The sequence below is a fragment of the Gastrolobium bilobum genome, unplaced genomic scaffold, assembly GCF_033153095.1.
Source record: "Gastrolobium bilobum isolate Gb01-03AN ecotype WA unplaced genomic scaffold, APGP_CSIRO_Gbil_v1 utg9368, whole genome shotgun sequence".
NCBI lineage: Eukaryota > Viridiplantae > Streptophyta > Magnoliopsida > Fabales > Fabaceae > Gastrolobium > Gastrolobium bilobum.
In genome coordinates this window covers 189,846-208,474 of record NW_026898673.1, presented here as the reverse complement: position 1 = coordinate 208,474, position 18,629 = coordinate 189,846, and the positions used below count along the sequence as shown (strand labels likewise).

Here is an 18,629-nt window from a genome sequence, read left to right as displayed (position 1 = left end):
TGTCCGTTTTGCCCCGCGCACAAGCACCGTCGAGCTCACGGTTTTACGTTTTGGGTTACCCCAAAAGGCCTCCCACAAGGAAAGGTATCCACACCCTTATATAAGGCATGCTTCGTTCCCCTCTCTAACCGATGTGGGATATTACATCATCCCCCACTGGGAATACAGCGTCCCCGCTGTACACACCGGTCCAGGGTCAGGCTCTGATACCAAATGTAACAGCCCCAAACCCTGTAGCAGGATATTGTCCGCTTTGCCCCGCGCACAAGCACCGTCGAACTCACGGTTTTACGTTTTGGGTTACCTCAAAAGGCCTCCCACAAGGAAAGGTATCCACACCCTTATATAAGGCATGCTTCGTTCCCCTCTCCAACCGATGTGGGACATTACATCCGTTAATCTTACTTATATGTAAGGACTCAAATTTTTTAGTAATGTGAGCCATTAGATAATGGTCAAGATTGAGTGTAAAACTTATAACTCTTACACTGGTATAAGAATATCATGCTCCATATATATATATATATATATATATATATATCACACTAACAACAAATGAGAGTCGAATTTCCGTCTTTTAACAAAGGGGAAATTATGCAAGCTTAACGTAATAAGAATGACACTTGGAAATTTGGGGTCTATTAAACGCTATATATTTATTTTTTTTGGTGAATAAACGCTATATTTTTAATATACAAACTAGAAATTTGCCAAACTAAATTAACATGTCAATAATGTAACAATAAACACAATAACAAAAAGCCAGTATCGTTTAAAGCATGCAAATCTGAATGTGAGGGTTCTGAACAAAATCCAGATATATATTGCTAACCAAAAAAGGTTTTCTGCACGGCAAAACAAAACTGGTTCACTCGGCTTACATCGAAAAAATTGGACTCAAATTTAAACTTAATTTTCAGTAAAAACACAAAGTAACAGGAAACCTAAACAAACTAAAATGCATTATCACTAAATCAAGCGGTGGTTCCCTCAGCCATTGTTTCATCAGCTTGTCTGTCTACCTTAGTACCAACATCTTTGGAGAGGTCCCCATGGACCTACATGGACCAAACAGCAAATGTACCACATCAATCCACTAGATCAGGTTATAAACACGTGCATGCCAGACATGTTAATTGGCAAGAGTTAAATTTTTTTTTTTTTTAAAACAGCTGAAATTAGCTCAGTTAATCAACTAGTGAATCGAAGAATATGAAAACTCAGTATCAGTACGAATGACTAAACAACCAAGTTCTATTGATGTAAAGGAAATAATGGAACATATTTCACGAGGTGTAAACTATGAAAAAAAATGAAAAGTGATATTTTATTTAAAAAAAATACCTCCATCAATTTTCCAAGATCAAACTTAGGAGCTTTAAGGATCTTGACTTTTCGAATGAACACATTCTGAAGGGGATAGATACTTGATGTAGCTTTCTCTATTTCTTTTCCAATCATCTCAGGAAAGAATTTGCGGACGAGCTCCTTTAAATCACAGGATGCTGCATGGTTGATCATGATTTCCCGCATCTTCCTACGTATCTGGAAAGTCAAAGGTGTATTTTTAATTACTAATATGCAATATTATAGAGGAAAAATCAGAGTAGTCCCCTCTCCAACAAAAATCAAATAAAAAAAATACAGACACATAAAACAAGGCAAAACCCATTTTCCAATTGTCAAATTCAGATATAAAGAAATGATATCACTAAGTTCAATTTGGAGCACAACAGTTAGAATGCAATACCAAGTGTTGGTTTTGGAGATGAAAAATATAATTGAGAAATGAAGTACTAGTTTATTGATGCAAATTTGCTTGCAGGTGCACAAATGGCTACATTTCATTTTTGATAAATATTGGACAGCAACCTTGTTCCACGAATTGGTGGGTCTGGTGGGTCATCTTCTAACTCTTCTTGCCAATGTTCCACTCCTTGCTCTTTGCTTATTTGGATGAGAGGACTTGATTTCTGCTTACTCATGGATGCCTCTTGTGCTTGTGTCCAGTTCCACTTCTTATCTTCATGAAAATAAACATCTGAGTGGATCACCTGCAGCTTATTGAAGGCTCTCCAACTTGACTTAGGAAATGGATTTCTGTTTTGTTTGCCAAATTGAAAGGCATTACAATTTTGCAAAATAATCTGTAAAGGTTGGTAAATCATTTGACAGCTCCTTCTTCTTCATCAACAACATATTTGAGAGGTGACAATGGCCTAGTCTCTTGTGCCAAGTCTCAGTCACATTCTCCTCTGTGGAAATCCTCCTTGATTGGTTCAAATGAGAAACTCTTGCCTCTCATTTTTGCTTTGATGATTTCCTTTCCATTCTCATCGTGAATGAGACAAACTATATTTTCGAAAAGTACTTTAAATCCTTTTTCAATCAATTGGCCAACACTCAACAGATTTTGTTGAATTTCGAGTACAAAAAGGACATCAGGAATAAACTTTGTACCTGAGCAACTTGTTATTGCAACAGTCCCCTTTCCTTTGATTGAAATATAATCACCATTGCCTATTCTGACTTTGGTGATATTGGTTGGCTTTAAATTTTTGAAAAGCTCCCTGTCATTGGCTTGGGCCCATGAATAGCTGCTGTTAGGATTTTCTAATCCTATTTACATTTTCTTTGTAAACCGAGTGACTTGTAACGAGTGGCGGTGAGGAGAATATAGTACAGACAAGCTGAAAGTAGCCTTAATTGGGTGAACCGGGGTAAATCGTCATGTCAATCTCTCTACTCTTATCTCTTTTTCTGTTTTCTTGATTTTGTGTGATTGTCGATTTCCATCACTCTTCACCTGGTTACTTCTCCTCTTGGTAAATCCAATGCAGAACATTCTCAAAGTGAAGTTGTGATTCTCCATATTTAATGTAAAGATAAAAATAAATGTAACCGTTTGATCAACATAATCGATTTAACGGTAAAATTGATTGGTAATAACATTGATAATAATTTTAATTGGTTGTGATTTTGTTGAATTTGGGATAAAGGCGTTGTTGATGTTAATGTTGGTTGTGATTTTGTTGATCCAACGTATGGTTATGATTCTCCATATTTAATACTTTATATTTATTCTCACCTTGGTTATGATTCTCCATATTTAATGTAAAGATGAAAATAAATGTAACTGTTTGATCAACATAATCGATCTAATGGTGAAATTGATTGGTAGTAACATTGATAAAATTTTAATTGGTTGTTACAATATCCTACCTTTTTTTTTTTTTGGTAAACACAATATCCTACCTTTTAAATTATTTACAGGTGAGAGAAAGAGATACATGTATAAATTTGAGAAAAATATTCATTCTTTTAAAAGGAAATAACTGTGTCATTTTAGATCTAATTATAGATTTTCCTCAATCAACGGTTATGATTTAGTGAGTTAAACTTATTAATTAATTATTAATTTGCAATAAATTATAATCGTTGATTGAAGAAAATCAACGGTTAAAATCTAAAATGACATAAAATTATATCCTTTAAAAAGACAAACATTTTTCCTTATAAATTTTATAGAAAAAAAGTGGAAGATTTTTTTAATTTAAATACTAAATAAAAAATATTAGTTTTAATTGATCATCTTTTAAAAAGGCAAATATTTTTTTCTTAAAAAAACAATAAAGGGGGTTTGGTAGGAAATTTTTTTTTGAGATTCTCAAGAAAGTAATAGTGATAATCTTATTTACCTACATTCTGTATACAATTTTATTTCAAAATGTTATCCAAGAATACCATCAAAAGAGTGATGTTCTTGAAATCCCATATGTTAGAAAAATTTTACATTTTTTTGGGAATAAAATCTCGGTGATATTTTAACTTACCAAATAATTTTTTGATTACATTTCCAAAAAAAAGTGATTTTTTCATATATTCTTAAAAATCATGATTTTCGGGCATAAAAAATTTCTCTTCTACTACATCTTCCCTGAAATGCGCTTGAATGTGGATACTAAATTCTAAAGAAGGCATAAACTAAAAAAATAAATAAAATGATGCTTTTTTTAAAAGTCAAATTCCTTATTTTTAGAAAAAACAGAATTTAAAAATTCAATTTTACCTCAATTCCACCCATCCATTACCACTATTACTATTACATATTCAATAATTTTATATATAAAAAACATACTTATTAATTTTAATATTTAAATATTTTTATTTAGAAATATATTTTATATGATTCATCCAAACATAAAATAACTTTTAAAAAAATTCGTTCGAAAAAGGTAATAACAGCTATCTTCAACACTGGTTGGTTGCCACCGCTTTTGATTTCATGTGTAGGTAGGGTTTTTCTGAAATCAACATTACATGGACCTGGACCTTCGCTTGGCTTTTTTTTCTGCTTAGGGCTCGTTTGGATGAACCTTTTTTTCTCCAGAAGTTACTTTTTTTTTTTGAAAAAAATTACTTTTCATTTTTAGTTCGTTTGGATGTCTGCTTTTAAAAAAAGTAGAAGTCACAAAAAAAGTTAAAAACCTACTTTTTTCTGAAGCTAAAAATTTTAACTTCTAAAAAAAGCAGAAGTCAAAAGTCAAATATTTTTTTCAAAATCTAAATATTTTTATAAAAATATAAATAACTTTAACTTTTGTAAAAAGAACTTCTAAAATAAAAAAGAGTAAAAGTTACTTTTTTCAAAAGTGCAAACAAACGGACTCTTAGAGGCCTTGAAGAGAAATTATAATTAACAAGGGTTATGGACTGGGCTTTAACTGTTCACATTATCACTTGATCTGATTTTTATTAGGCCCATCTAGGTAAGCCCCCTTTCTGTGCAACGGGTCTGAAGAAGCCCTTCTCTGTGTTGTTTCTAAAATGAAAAATTAAAGTTACGCACGAAAAAGCAATTATAAAAAGGCAAAATCACTTCTTCTGTAAAGCAAAAAACTTTGCAGGAACTAATTACAATTATATTTTATCGATAAGATTTAGTTATAATTTTAAAAGTTATTTTTTTTCTCTTTTATCAAAAAGCTGTCTACTGATCACATGACAGAAAAAAAAACTTTAATATTATAACTATGTCTTACTGATAACACATAGTTATAATTTAGGAAGCATCAACATATTTTTTTAGGTGAAAATATGTGTCGGACACCGACACGTTTATTTTATGATTAAAAAGATAAAATTTATGGGTTGAGATTTTTTATAATTGAAAAGCAATTGTTGTTTGGGCTCTGCTCCTTCTTTCTTAAAAAAAAAACACAATTATGTACATGGCGAAGTGCCGATGGCTTTTCAATATTTTTTTTGAATAATATCCCTTAATATTTTTTCTTTGAAAAACATATTTTTAATCCCTTCAAGTTTTTATTTTATCTATATTTTTTTTTTTCATTTCATGAATTTGATTGTGAACTTGTTGTGAGATTCATTAAATTTATCCTTTGTTTGGATGGAAAGAGAAAAATGAAAAAATAGGAAATAAAAATACTAATATATTTTTCTTCCTTTTGTTTAGATGAAGAGAAAATAAAAGAAAAGAAATTTTTTTTTACTTGGTTGTGTAGAATATAAAAGAAAACATAAATAAATGAAATATTTAATACCCTTACTACAGTGTAATAAATTTATTTTATTTTTTTTCTATTTTACAAATCGTACACAATTATTTTAAGATAAATAAATAAACTTGATAACAAATAAATAAAAAGATTGACACTCAAATAAATTTAAACATTATAAACAAAAATTTACACATTTTGGAATGAGCAAGTAAAGCAACCCACAGGGTTAAATATAAAATATAATGGAACATTCCCTCCCTACCACGAAAATCTAATATTGCACTTGTGGTTGACAAAGTAGGTAAAACAAAGAGGTAGATAGAATTGTAATTTAATTATAACACCTAAGTCTGTCCCTTCTTTTCGCAATTGAGAAGAGAAAAGTTGTCACCGACGATTTCTATTTTCCTCTTTTCCATCGTTTGTTAAAAATAAGAGTTTAACGGCTCTCATATTATATGAGATAAAATTATTTTTTAAATACATAAAATATATAAGATTTATATTTTTTTTTCTTTTTTCATGGGTCTCATAAACATTTATATGCGTATAAAAGATAATTTTATCTCTTATGATATAAGAAACGTTAAACCCAAAAAATAATCATTAAAATCTACTTATCTCCACTCCAAAATCTTTTGATGCAAACCATGACTTTAAAGAACACCAAAAACCAACTAAATAGCTTTTGTGATATAGTTTATTAAGCTATTAAATCTTCAGCCATACGGCAGGCAATCACTTCTTTATAAATGTCAACAATGATTATAAAACATAAAAAGAAAAAACTGAATTAATTTTTTGAATCAATTTCTACTACTTCACTCTTGATTAATTATATGCAATAACCTATTAGTATTTCATATCTTTATTGATAACTATTAAAATGTGCTAATTACTTGCTATTTTAGATAGATAAGAACAATGTAAAAATATTAGATTAAATATTGTAAGAATATCATATTCATTAAAAAAAAACACAATACTGTTGTTGAATGAAAATACATAATATTAGCTCCATGACTCAGTATCTCGCGTTAGTAAGTTTTAGAAATAATTGATCAGAATCAAATTAAACTATGGCATTTGAATTAGTAAGTTCGAATATAGAACAAAATTATTTTGACAATCAATAATGGTAAGGACTAAAGGACTATATCCAATGAATTCAAGTTATAAAACTAAATCATTGTCATTGACTGGGCAAGTGATGAATTTGTTTAAATAGCAAAAATACTGTTAGGGGGCATTTGGTACAGGAGAAATTTTTATTTGTCCGGGAATCTCAATTTTCAAAAATATGATTTTTACATTCAGTTTACGATAATATTCGAAAATTTAAAATTTAGAAAAATTCAGTTTCCCGAGAATCCGGCCAAATGCCGCGTACCAAACGCCCCCTTAGTTTCACCTCTAAAATTATGGTTTGGACTCGAGTATTTGGACAATCATGAATATTCGGTTCTCCATCACTCTCACCCGTTTTTTCCTTTGCCCCGTTGATATTAATTACAGCAAGGAAAAACATGAAAAAGTAACAATGTAATTCAAATTTCCTTTTCAACTTATTTGACCAAGATTGGATTGGCTTCCAAAAAAATTACTTTTTATACGTAGCTTATTTTAGAAATATTTTTTACAAAAACTAATATTATTTAGATTTTTAAAAAAATATTTGATTTTTGATCTCTGCTTTTTTTAAAAGCTAAAATGTTTAACTTAAAAAAAAAAAAAAAAACAGGTATTTGATTTTTTTATAATTTTTTTTTTTAAAGCATGCATCCAAACAGACAATTTTTAAGGAGTGTTTTTTTTCTGAAAAAAGGTTCATCCAAAAGAGTTCTATATATTTATAGTCTTTTTATTAAAAAAAAAACCTATTTTCGTAAGCCACAATACTAACAAAGTAACACGTATATATAATGAGGGATTAATATTTTCTAATTTTATCTTCTATATATATAAAAGTGGATGGAACTTATGTGTGGCTATGTGAGGAAAAGAAAGAAAAAAAGAAAATATAAATAACACTTATTTTTATATATGCGTAGGTAATAAAATTATAAAGATTATTCTATCAACGATGAAGACGAAGAATCCAAATATTCTCATATCAAAACAAGGCTCCTTAAACAAAGCCAAATTTACACCTTTTTTTCTTCTTTTTTCTTTTTTACAGGGTAAACGTATGACCAAATGCCAATCAACTCTATTATATATATATTCACTGAGGCGATCTTTCATATCTTTAAAAAAAATGATAAATATAGAAAAAAAGGTAAAATATTACAAAATTTTATTTTCAGACATCATCAGAGATAGTGGTAGTAAGCTGCCGGAGGAGGAGGTGGTGGTGGTGGCGGAGGTGGAGGCGGTGGTGGCGGAGGTGGAGGCGGAGGTGGTGGTGGCGGCGGGGGTGGAGGTGGAGGAGGAGGTGGTGGAGGAGGAGGTGGAGGTGGTGATGCAGTTCTAAAGGAGCAACCAAACGAAGTACAATCAACAGGATGAGCATAAAAAGCTGCACAATCGTGAGTTGACCTTTGCAATGGCCTATAAGGAATACAATTCTTTCGATCATCCTTATCTGGCAACTTGAGACACAATGGTGATTCAGTGCAGAAGTAGTTGTATGAATACGTGAAGTTCTCCAACCTTGGCAGTGTGCATATACTCTCTGGAATCGTGCCAGACAACATGTTATGCGCCACATTTAACTGTTCCAAACTCTTCATTCTTCCCATGGATTCAGGCAATTCTCCAACCAGATTGTTCATGCTCACATCAAACACTCTGACTTTGTCCAAATTCCCTATTTCCGGTGGCAAACAACCATTTATACCACTATTCATTATGATAATCTCGTTAAGGGTATCCTTCATTTTGGCCAAACTTGATGGAATACAACCCCTGAGGTCATTGTTTGCAAACACAACCACAGAGGCAGGAATGTTCCCAAAGTTTTCAGGCAAAGAGAATTGAAATTTGTTGTTGTTGATGAAAAGGGCATCGAGTTTAAGGTTGAAAAGGCTCGAAGGAACTTTGCCTTGAAACCCATTGAATCTGATATCCAAGAATTTTAGTGAAGAGAGGCAAAGAACAACCTCAGGAAATGTTCCTGAGAATTGGTTGTTGCTGATATCTAGCTCATGGAGAAGGTGAAGGTAGCTAAAGCTATTTGGGAGGGAACCACAGAAGCGATTGGAGTTTATGTGGAAAAGGGCTAGATCAGTTAAGAGGCCAAGTTCCTCTGGCAATGATCCAGCTATGTTGCCATGGTTTAGGTCTATTCCAGCAACTGTAAGGATGTGTGAATCATCTGGGGCTGGTGCACAGTAGATGCCAGTGTAGTTGCAAACATAAGGGCCACACCAATTGGAGGTGAAGTTCTTGGGGTCAGAAGTGATTGAGTGTTTCCATGCTTGGAGAGCTGTGTAAGCTTTGGAGAGCCTTGGATTTAGTTGGGAGAGAGGGGATGAGTGTTCAGATTGGTGTGAGGGATTAATCGAGATTAGAATGATAAGGAGGGAAACCCAGAATGGTATAGTAAATTGATAAGGGCCTCCTATTTTGGGAGAATGAGAGGCCATTAATGATGATGAGTTTGGTTTTTTTTCTGATTTTATGTCACGGGAACTTGGGTTTATATAAAGGTGCATGTTGGAGTATTTTTGCAAGTTTGGTGGGTGCAAATTGATATTGTTCTAATAAAATAATGACTAATTCTTTAGGTGTGACATTTAAACTGACTGCATTACATCTAATCAGCTTTTGGTATTAGACTTTTATTTTGGGAAAATGAAGCATGTGACTTATATATCTCGTTGCTTTCTATAATTTCTTTTGTCTATTTTTTTGGTACACTGTTTTTTGTATTTTTATTGAATGTCTATAACATAATTATGCTTCTATATATATTCAACTCGGTCAAATGACCTTTACTAGTTTCTCCCTCTTTAAAGAAAGGTCTCAAATTAAGTTTTAATGTTAGCTATGATTGGTTTGGCGTGAGTTTTAACTTTAGCCACGCGCCAAAATGGAATAACAGCACTATATATGTCTAGGACCGTATTCCTAATTTAAGACACGAGCATCAAAGTATTAGTTGTTTCTTTCTTATTCCGTGTACACATTTTTTTATATGACATCATGGCTATGAACTGGCATGCATTATAAAGGATAACAATGCTGATGTTTGTTACATGTAGATGGCTGGAAGGTGCCTGATCTCACCAAAACACGGTTTTTACCATATTTGCTTATTTATATAAGCGAATATATGCATTCCTTTTGACTATGCGACTTAGCAAATTGACTTTCATGATCCGTTAGATTGTATTGACCCATCAAATGGACATAATTTCACATTGGAATAGAGATAAACTGTTTGCTCTAGATTATTGTAGTTTCTAAACTCAAGTTCATGTTAATAGTGACTTGCTTCCCAAAAGAAATAATTGATTAGTTATATTCCTTTTAGAAGTAATAGAACTATGTTGTTTTCAAAAAAAAAAAAAAAAGTAATAGAAGTATGAGGCTATGAGGCTACGAGCAAAGAAATCTGACAGAATCCCTGATGATACAATACTCGACACAATATGTACCAAAATTCAACAAATGTTATGATGTGACTGAAAGCAAAGCTATGAAGTTGAAAGGTTAGAACTTCTATAATTTTGACGTCCAATTAACGCTTTCCAATTCCATACGTCCTTGTTGTTCAAGTATCTTTCAGTCTTTTCATTTTCTTCCTCAAGCAAATTAGAATTTAGAGTAGCACTTTCTACCTCAGTTGCCTAGTTAAATTCAATGTGATCACCTTATGTAATTCAACTGGCATAAATAGTGGTGTCGTAAACTAAAAATTTTATAATTCAGTTTCTTTCAAAACAACAGGGAAATGAAGCCAAGTCTTCATAATAAGTTAGACTAAGAGCCTGTTTGGATAGGCTTTTTTTTCTTTAAAAGCTGCTTTTTTTAAGAAAAAAAAAGCACTTCTCGAAAAAAGTCTGTTTGGATGACTGCTTCTAAAAAAAGTAGAAGTCATAAAAAAAGTCAAAAACTTACTTTTTTCAGAAGCTAAAAATTTTAGCTTTAACAAAAAGCAGAAGTCAAAAGCCAAATATTTTTTTCAAAAATCAAATTTTTTTTTAAAAAACTAAATAGTTGTAACTTTTATAAAAAATACTTTTAAAATAAGGAAGTGATAAAAAGAACTTTCTTGAGAAGGCAATACGAACGAGCCCTAAAGACGGTAGAGTAGGTAATAAGATTCAAGGACAGAAAAAGCTTAGCTACATGGGTCTATTCAAGCATGCTTGAAATTTAAGAAAATAAATATTCTTTAAGGAAATCGTTTTCTTGTGATATGAAACCTGTTTAATTTTCTCCCACTTGTAATAGGAAACTTAATGTAAAGAAAGGATAGAAAGCCGATCAAAGTCAAACACCACATGATAGCCAAGGAAGATCATTTCTTCATCGTTTTATTTTATTAAGAAAAAAGAGAGGGAATATTGTATTTGAAGCTTAGAAGAAAAGGATAAGCACAAGAGAGCCAAGTATATAGTGAATAGTGTTATTTATATAAAACAATATTTAGGAGGATTACAGTGAGTGCTACTTATGTTAAATTGCCATTCAATAATTCATCATCTCAAATAATACCCTTTAAAATGTATGAGGACAGAAGGGGCCAATGTATCAAGTGTAAAATGCTATTGTTTGGTGAAACGTAGATACGAGGGTATAATTAAGTGTATAACCATATATAACACGTATAAATAGTTTTGGACAACCAAGGGTAAAATAAGGGCGATAGTAGAAAACCAGGCGTATTGCTATTGGTTTTCTAGAATGTCTCTTCGCTGAAGTCAATACGTTCCATAACCAAACTACTTAGACTAAGTAAAACACGAGCTACACGATGTCAGCTATATCATCAAAGAATTTTTCCTTTTAAATTTTTTTCAATAAAACATATGTCATTAAGCAATTGTAAATGAAAGAATTTTATAAAATCAAGCTACTCCGGAAAGGGTACGAAAGTTCGGTAGGCATAAGGTTGTCGTTCTCTGAGTTTAGGTGAAAAATTGAAAAAAGGAAAAAGAAAACTAAGATGGGAAGTGAATAAAGTCAGATGAAAATATTTTGATTTTCACATATTTTGATTTTTTTTTTTTTTGTTGACTTAATTTTTACACATTATTAGTTGGTAGATAGTGTAAGAAACTTTCTACTAACTTGTATGTTATATACAAGAATTTGTCAAAATCTTTTAGGGGAGTATAAATAAAGGGTTTTATAATTCTCATTTAACATGATCCTTTGATTTCCGTGCTGACACGAGTCTTACATATAATTTTTTTTAACATATGGATCCCACATAATTTTTATCTCTACAATATAAGATTTATATTCTCATTCAACATGAGAATTATAAAATTCATAAGTAAATTGCACTCCATTTTCAACCATATCAAGTTTTTTTTAGAGATATTTCAATCGATTTATCGTTTCGTGACTAGTTCAATTTAAAATGGGTCCCAGACTAAAGTTTTAAATCCTTCACAAAAATAGTATTGAAAAGGATCGACCAGTACATACTCTCACTACCATATATTCTTTTCCTTAGCTACCATCATTTGCTACCATATTGAATTTTTGTTGCACAAGTGTGAAACCGTTTATTACCGTTTCAATTTTCACACCATAAAACAAAGGATATTAAAAAATTCGATTTTCACTCCACTTCTTTCTTGGGGTTTGCAACACTCAAGCACCTTGTGGTAAGGGTTTTTGTTTGTACATTGCATTAGTTAATTTTGATGGTGTTAGCAGAGGTGTATGCCGTTTTTGTATTCTTGGTAATCATGTCACAGTGAAAAATAAAATAAAATTCATATGATATATGGGTTTCCTTTCTGTCAATTTTTTAAAGACGGAAGTTATATCATTTTAATTTTTTACTTTATATACTCTCGTAAGTACATAATTATAACATAAAAAGATTTTTTTTCACTTTTAACGTCAACTGATTTGACTGAGGAGAGAAAAAAAAAATTTCATGTTATAACTATGTACTACCAGAAGTACATAGAGTAAAAAAATAAAAAGGATACAACTTACATCCTTTTAAAGAACAAACAATTTTCCCATGAATATTACCCTTTAATTCCTTGAAATTTGTAACGCCCGGCCGCATCAAGAATCAACAACGACTATCCCCACATACTAACACGAGACTTTTTAGTGTGCTTTTTTCTCACTCGCAAACTTCCTGGGAAACTTTCCAAGAGGTCACCCATCCTAGAATTGCTCCAAGTCAAGCACGCTTAACTATGGAGTTCTTCCGTTCCGGGCTACCAAAAAGCAGATGTATCTTGTTAGTATAGGTAGTACCAATTAATTCTTATAACTTATCCCAAACTGTACAGTCTCTCATACCTGCACAGTCTTTGGAATCCCTGTAATGTCCCACATCGGTTGGAGAGGGGAACGAAGCATGCCTTATAAGGGTGTGGATACCTCTTCTAGTGTGAGGCCTTTGTGGGGTGTCCCAAGAAACAAAACCGTGAGCTCGACGGTGCTTGTGCATGGGGCAAAGCGGACAATATCATGCTACAGGGGTTTGGGGCTGTTACATTTGGTATCAAAGCCTGGCCCTGGACCGGTGTGTATAGCGGGGACGCTGTATTCCCAGTGGGGGAGGATGTAATGTCCCACATCGGTTGGAGAGGGGAACGAAGCATGCCTTATAAGGGTGTAGATACCTCTTCTAGTGTGAGGCCTTTTGTGGGGTGTCCCAAGAAACAAAACCGTGAGCTCGGTGCTTGTGCGCGGGGCAAAGCGGACAATATCATGCTACAGGGTTTGGGGCTGTTACAATCCCTCTCTTTCGGGTGTCGATTCGATTCATTCGCTTATGTAACCACCGCTGGAAGCCTGTCAGGAGCTCTTTGTTCATGTCCTTTCGCATCGGCGATCACTCCCCGCCTTCGTCAGCGCCTGAGATGTTACAAAATTAATTAAGGTCCTAATTTGTTACTTTTGTTTGATTAATTATTCATGCTAATGATGTCATTTTCAGAGATGATCAAGGAATTCTTGTGGTTTATTAATCAGAATACTTCATGCCCTGAATTGCTTTATTTGACTATGATACGGGCTCGCAATTTTAACACCCTGAATTGCTTTATTTGATTAGGGAATTTGAAACAACGATGGACTCAACATAACTGCAAATTGTCAAGCTGGAAAATTGATACAAAACTACTTGGGCCTTAAAGACCAATATACAAGCATTCAACGGCCTTTATGAAATATTATTATAATTATTATTATTGATTGAGGTAGCCCAATTCTCATTATTTTATTGCCATTATGGATATCACAGAACCGTGATCTATTATAATTAACTTAATTAGACATGTTTTCTTTATAGCTTAGGCCAATGCTGCATTAAGGTTGTTCTTGGTATGTGCAGAAATTAAAAGAGAAAGAGAGGGAGAGAGAGAGAGAGAGAAAAAAAACCACTGATGTGTCAAAATTAATGGATTGTTATTTCTTTTTATTTTTTTTGGAGATCTAATGGATTGTTATTGAAGTAATGCTAGCGTTACCTTAACGGACTGAACGATAACGTGCAGAGTTAAGCATTAATAACTTTTTCTTTTTATTGTGACTATCAATTATGAAATTTAATACTGCTTTATGTTTTGATGACCTTATTATCAAAATATGTGCTTATTTTCTTTGTGTAGACCATGTATGTCTTCGATTAATATTCAAACCTAACATAAGTGATTAATGTTGACGGCAATCTCGACCAATTACAAAAGTGCATTTTGTTGGTTTTTTGTCATAGCTAGACAATCACTTGAGCTTGGTTCAAACAAAGGTCCTATATTCTCTACTTGTATTCCAAATTCTAGATGATATGATATCTCTTTCACCTCTATATATAATTCATGAATGAGTATAACGTTTCCTTCCGTCTTTACTCTATTTTCTTCACACAAAAAAAGCAACATAAAAGAGAGAAAGATAGAAAGAGATCAAAGAAAAGAAAAGAAAATACTCCTTGGCAAAGCACTGCTGTTAAGAAATATCTCACTTGGTAAAATTTATACAGACCATAAACCATTACAATGACTTCTCACAAAGTAATAATCCAAAGACATGGCTAACAATGAATATATATGAAGAAAAAACTCTACAAAAGTTGGACTTAAATAAATCCCTTGCAATAACTCTATATTGTAAAACCAGAATTTTATTTATATGTTTTGAGGAAAAATACAAACTTTTTGTTTACAAACTTAATTATATATTCTCGGGAATAGACTCGGTTAGGAATGCATTTCCCGAAATACATATAGTAGTTTGTAAAGTTTATAAATATAACTTACCCCATGTTTTGAAAGGAGAAGAAAGAACAGAGCAACCTGAAACCCTTCTAGATTTTTTGTGTTCCTGCTATTTGGTGTAGCACAAGGTGCACTCTCAGTACCTATCTCCATGTGGCTGCAATCAAAGCATGCAATGGTTAAACATGATTAACTTATCCTTCTTCTTTTTTCAGACATAATTTCTATGAAATATTGTTCTTGTTTTTCTGTTGCATTCAGCTATATGATAGAAACTTGTAGTACAAGAATGGTGAGTACTTACGTCATAAGCAACAAGCGATCTGCAGTAATTAGTGTTTGTGAGCACTGTACTTGTAGAGCCACACTCGCTGTCTTTGAGTGAAACTGCGGATCTGTCAAGCTTGATTGACCAAGGATATTGGTAATTCTGTGCAGTGGCACCCACATGTGAAGATGACCTTTGCATCCTCACTGGCCTTGGGACATTTCTTCCTTCCACTGAAACTCTTCTTCTGCTGGGTTGCCTCTCATATGAATCTGGCCTTTGTTTTGGTGCACTATGTGATCTGACTTTAGCCCTTGATGATTCTGTGTTAGCCATGTAATTTGGGAACAAAGGATAGTCATAGGACATAGATTCTGCATAGGATGGCGTAGGGAAAGCAAAGGGATGCTTTGAATCATCTGCTCTAGATACTGCAGAATAGTAATGGGGGCTGCTCTGTGCTGTACTGAAGCAGTCCTCAAAATGGCCACTGCTGGCTCTTGGAGTCAACTCTGTCAAAGCTGATTGTGTTGGTGATACCTTGTAGTTTTCTTCCTTTGAATATGAACCATTTGTTGAATAGTGTGTTGAAAATCTATGGTTAGACTGTTCATTATGTCCATGACTATATGTACTGCTGCTTCTGCTTCTAGAGTCACCTTTTGATTCACAAACATCCATCTCCACAATCTTGATGTTGTCCTCCAAACCTCTATCCATTTCCTACATGCACAGAACCCACATTTCATATCAAAGATTCACCATATTTTTCTTTGACTTTTGCAAGAAATTTAAACAAAAGAAGCAATTTTCTTGGCATGAATTGAATTTATTAGCAAGTTTGTTTGTTAATGTCAGTGAGACAGTGGCTCTTAGTAGAATGCATTACCAATTAATTCAAAATGAAATTTAACATGATTTCTGTATCAGACTGGAAATGAAAAGACTCTGCAAATAAACAAATCTTTTAATTCCTCATATAATTTCCCATCATGTGAATGACATCAATGCAGAAAATTTCAACCATCATATTATTATCAAAAGATTATAGGGAGCAGTTATGGTACTGACATTATACATATGCCTGATTAAATTGTCCTCAGTAGTGTTTCTCTGCGTTGATTGATTTTGATTAGCCTTTCCTTCTGTCACCATTCGGATCCTCTGAGCACGAGCTCTGGCTTGTGCTGTCACCAAAGCCTGCATGCATCTCAGTGTTGCCTTGGCCTGTTTCCTCACCAAGTGACCCCTTACCAGTGCCTGCAATTTCACTAGTCCTCTCAGAGCACACAATGCTTTTCTTGCCTGTCACAGAAACATTGACATATATCACATACTCACATACCAGTACATTCCCTTTGAGAATGAAAGAGAAAACTAGCTTCAATGAAAGTTACATACCAAGTGGGACCGAAAGACGGATTGGATTTTAATGGCTGCATCTTCTTCAATACTTCTAGATGTTCCATTGGAACCAGAAGTCAAGCGGATCACAGCAGCTACAGCTTGTGCAGCTGCCACTGCTGCATCAGCTGCTGCTGCTGTAGCAGCAGCCACAGCCATGGCATGCTTTCTTTGCTCATTCTGAGCATCCGTGGCAGCTTGCACTGTCTGTGAAGCAGTGGCATTTGATTCTACAGAATTCAATTCCTTTGAAGCTGTTGGTGGTGTGGCTGTGGCTGATGATCTTCTAAAACTCCATCTCTTTTTCTCCTTTGGGGTTGTTGAAATTGGAGTAGTTGGATTTTCTGTTCCATTTGAAGAATTCAGGTTAGTTGCAGATTTTTCCTTGTCTTTCTTCCCTGTCAAGAAGTTTTTAAGCCATTTGCTTGTCCTCCCCATCTCTTTCAAACACCTAGTAAGCTGACATTGATAGTAGCAACAACTTTGAAGAAAGTAACAAAATGATTTGTAGATCTCTTCATGTCTATACTTGATAAGTTGCTTTCAATACTAGGGTCCCCTGATTAAAAATAGATAACATTATTTGACAGCCTAAACTCACTGTCTCATTACATCTTTTCTTTACTAAATACTAACCACCATTTTCAGAGTATGTTTGGGTCTCTTTGCCACGTAATTAGGTAAGGAATGAAGCAAAGAGGAAACTCCCTTTATAAGCCACTTGCCACAATCTGAAGCACTACTGTTATAGATTCCTTGCCCTCTAAAATGAAAAAAGAATTTTGAAGTTCCCATGCTGTCCTCACGGGTAAGTATCCCTCTTTAGTGGCTGCCAAGGGTGTTGTGGTGAATTCAGTTGTCGGTTAATATGGGATGGGGTGGATCAGAAACCATGTGAAAATAGGTCAAGAACATGCAGCATCCGTGTAAAATACTCATATTTGTGTAGGGAAGGTGTCCAGTGGAGGGTCATGGTAGGGGTCATGAACTATAGAAAATAAGACCTTGTTGGATCCACTAACAGGTGATTGAGTTAGGGTGCACGTGCCCTCCTATCCGTGCAGTAAAGACTTAAAAGAGTTGTGTGTATTAAGTATTCAAGTGTTTGTTTTAGTTAACTTTTTTCCATTTGACCCTAACCAGGTTTGTATCCTGATACCAAGACCATGCTAGAAGTCATATAACCTTTACACTTCCTACAACCAAAGGCTATGTGGGTTCAAGAGCTTGCTTTTATGCAATATGTTGAGCAGAATCCGCTTGCAGTTCCCTGCAAGATTGCTTAATAAACTTGGAGAACTTGGAGCTTGCTAGAGTTATTTCAATTTTTTTTTTTTAAAAAAAAAAAATTGAATTATACTGATGGTATTGAATCCCAAATATTCACAAGCACTGCAAGAAACTTCAAATAGTTCAATCAAATTATGTTACAATTTCGTACTACGCTAGTACTCATGAGTGAGGGGACCACCATTATTAAAGTTTTTTAAATAGCTAGATTGGTTAGCTTAGGTGATGACTGAATATAGTAATACTAAAGGTACTTGTGCATGTGTCAAAACTTTGTTGAGTAACAAGTGTACTCTTGCAGGCTGTAATGTTTGGATCTTTCAGATTTATAATTTGATAGAAAAAAAATAGAAACTCCATATCCTATTGTAAAAAGATGTGACATTATCTGCATCTATTTGTTACTTTGCCTAAAACTAGTGGTTGGCTACTGACATGTGTGCAGTAAATGAATAAATTAAATTATAATTAATGCTCAATGAATTGCATGCAAATAATGTTCTCCAACAAAAGGAAAATAAACAAAAGGGACCAAGTCTGTCAAACCAGTGGTTGCTTATACATGAATATCAAATTAATAGGGCTAGGCCCATCTTAACCACGATAGACTAGTGATTTGTATTGTTTTCAAGGATATCTTCTAATAAACAATTAGTTGGCAGTCACATGGCACGTTTATATGCTCCCAATTTGACTAGGTGTTCTGTTGGAGGAAACACCACCTTGGGATTTGGCTCATTTCCTTCTCTAATTCTCTACTTGATTCCTTAATCCTTGTAA

General features: G+C 33.5%; 3 protein-coding genes across 3 annotated transcripts; all 3 read right to left on the bottom strand.

Annotated features, from left to right (window-relative positions):
• Window positions 1–974: 974 nt before the first annotated feature.
• LOC133318217 (small ribosomal subunit protein eS1-like) lies at window positions 975–2,872 on the bottom strand. Its single transcript, XM_061520209.1, has 3 exons — window positions 2,768–2,872; window positions 1,345–1,548; window positions 975–1,058 (listed from the first exon to the last, which is right to left on the bottom strand). The coding sequence occupies exons 1-3, from the start codon at window positions 2,870–2,872 to the stop codon at window positions 975–977; spliced, it is 393 nt and encodes a 130-aa protein (XP_061376193.1).
• Window positions 2,873–7,834: 4,962 nt separating this feature from the next.
• Window positions 7,835–9,652, bottom strand: LOC133318215 (leucine-rich repeat extensin-like protein 6). The gene is made up of 2 exons (XM_061520207.1): window positions 9,606–9,652; window positions 7,835–9,053 (listed from the first exon to the last, which is right to left on the bottom strand). Exons 1-2 carry the CDS (start codon window positions 9,650–9,652, stop codon window positions 7,835–7,837), a joined length of 1,266 nt encoding a protein of 421 aa, XP_061376191.1.
• A 5,371-nt stretch (window positions 9,653–15,023) lies between these two features.
• Window positions 15,024–16,997, bottom strand: LOC133318214 (protein IQ-DOMAIN 19-like). Its single transcript, XM_061520206.1, has 4 exons — window positions 16,557–16,997; window positions 16,227–16,460; window positions 15,192–15,878; window positions 15,024–15,044 (listed from the first exon to the last, which is right to left on the bottom strand). Exons 1-4 carry the CDS (start codon window positions 16,995–16,997, stop codon window positions 15,024–15,026), a joined length of 1,383 nt encoding a protein of 460 aa, XP_061376190.1.
• Between the last annotated feature and the right edge of the window lie 1,632 nt (window positions 16,998–18,629).

Excerpts from the sequence above, each read along its gene's own strand:
- LOC133318217 (XM_061520209.1), bottom strand. The coding sequence starts at position 2,872 with ATGGAGAATCACAACTTCACTTTGAGAATGTTCTGCATTGGATTTACC. Across the intron at positions 1,549-2,767 it reads GACAATCACACAAAATCAAG|CAGATACGTAGGAAGATGCG; the intron begins AAAACAGAAAAA and ends CCTTTGACTTTC. Across the intron at positions 1,059-1,344 it reads ATCTTGGAAAATTGATGGAG|GTCCATGGGGACCTCTCCAA; the intron begins GTATTTTTTTTA and ends TGGTCCATGTAG.
- LOC133318215 (XM_061520207.1), bottom strand. The coding sequence starts at position 9,652 with ATGTGTACACGGAATAAGAAAGAAACAACTAATACTTTGATGCTCGT. Across the intron at positions 9,054-9,605 it reads ACTAATACTTTGATGCTCGT|GGTTTCCCTCCTTATCATTC; the intron begins GTCTTAAATTAG and ends TATACCATTCTG.
- LOC133318214 (XM_061520206.1), bottom strand. The coding sequence starts at position 16,997 with ATGGGGAGGACAAGCAAATGGCTTAAAAACTTCTTGACAGGGAAGAAA. Across the intron at positions 16,461-16,556 it reads CCGTCTTTCGGTCCCACTTG|GCAAGAAAAGCATTGTGTGC; the intron begins GTATGTAACTTT and ends TTTCTGTGACAG. Across the intron at positions 15,045-15,191 it reads GATCGCTTGTTGCTTATGAC|CCACATGGAGATAGGTACTG; the intron begins GTAAGTACTCAC and ends CTTTGATTGCAG.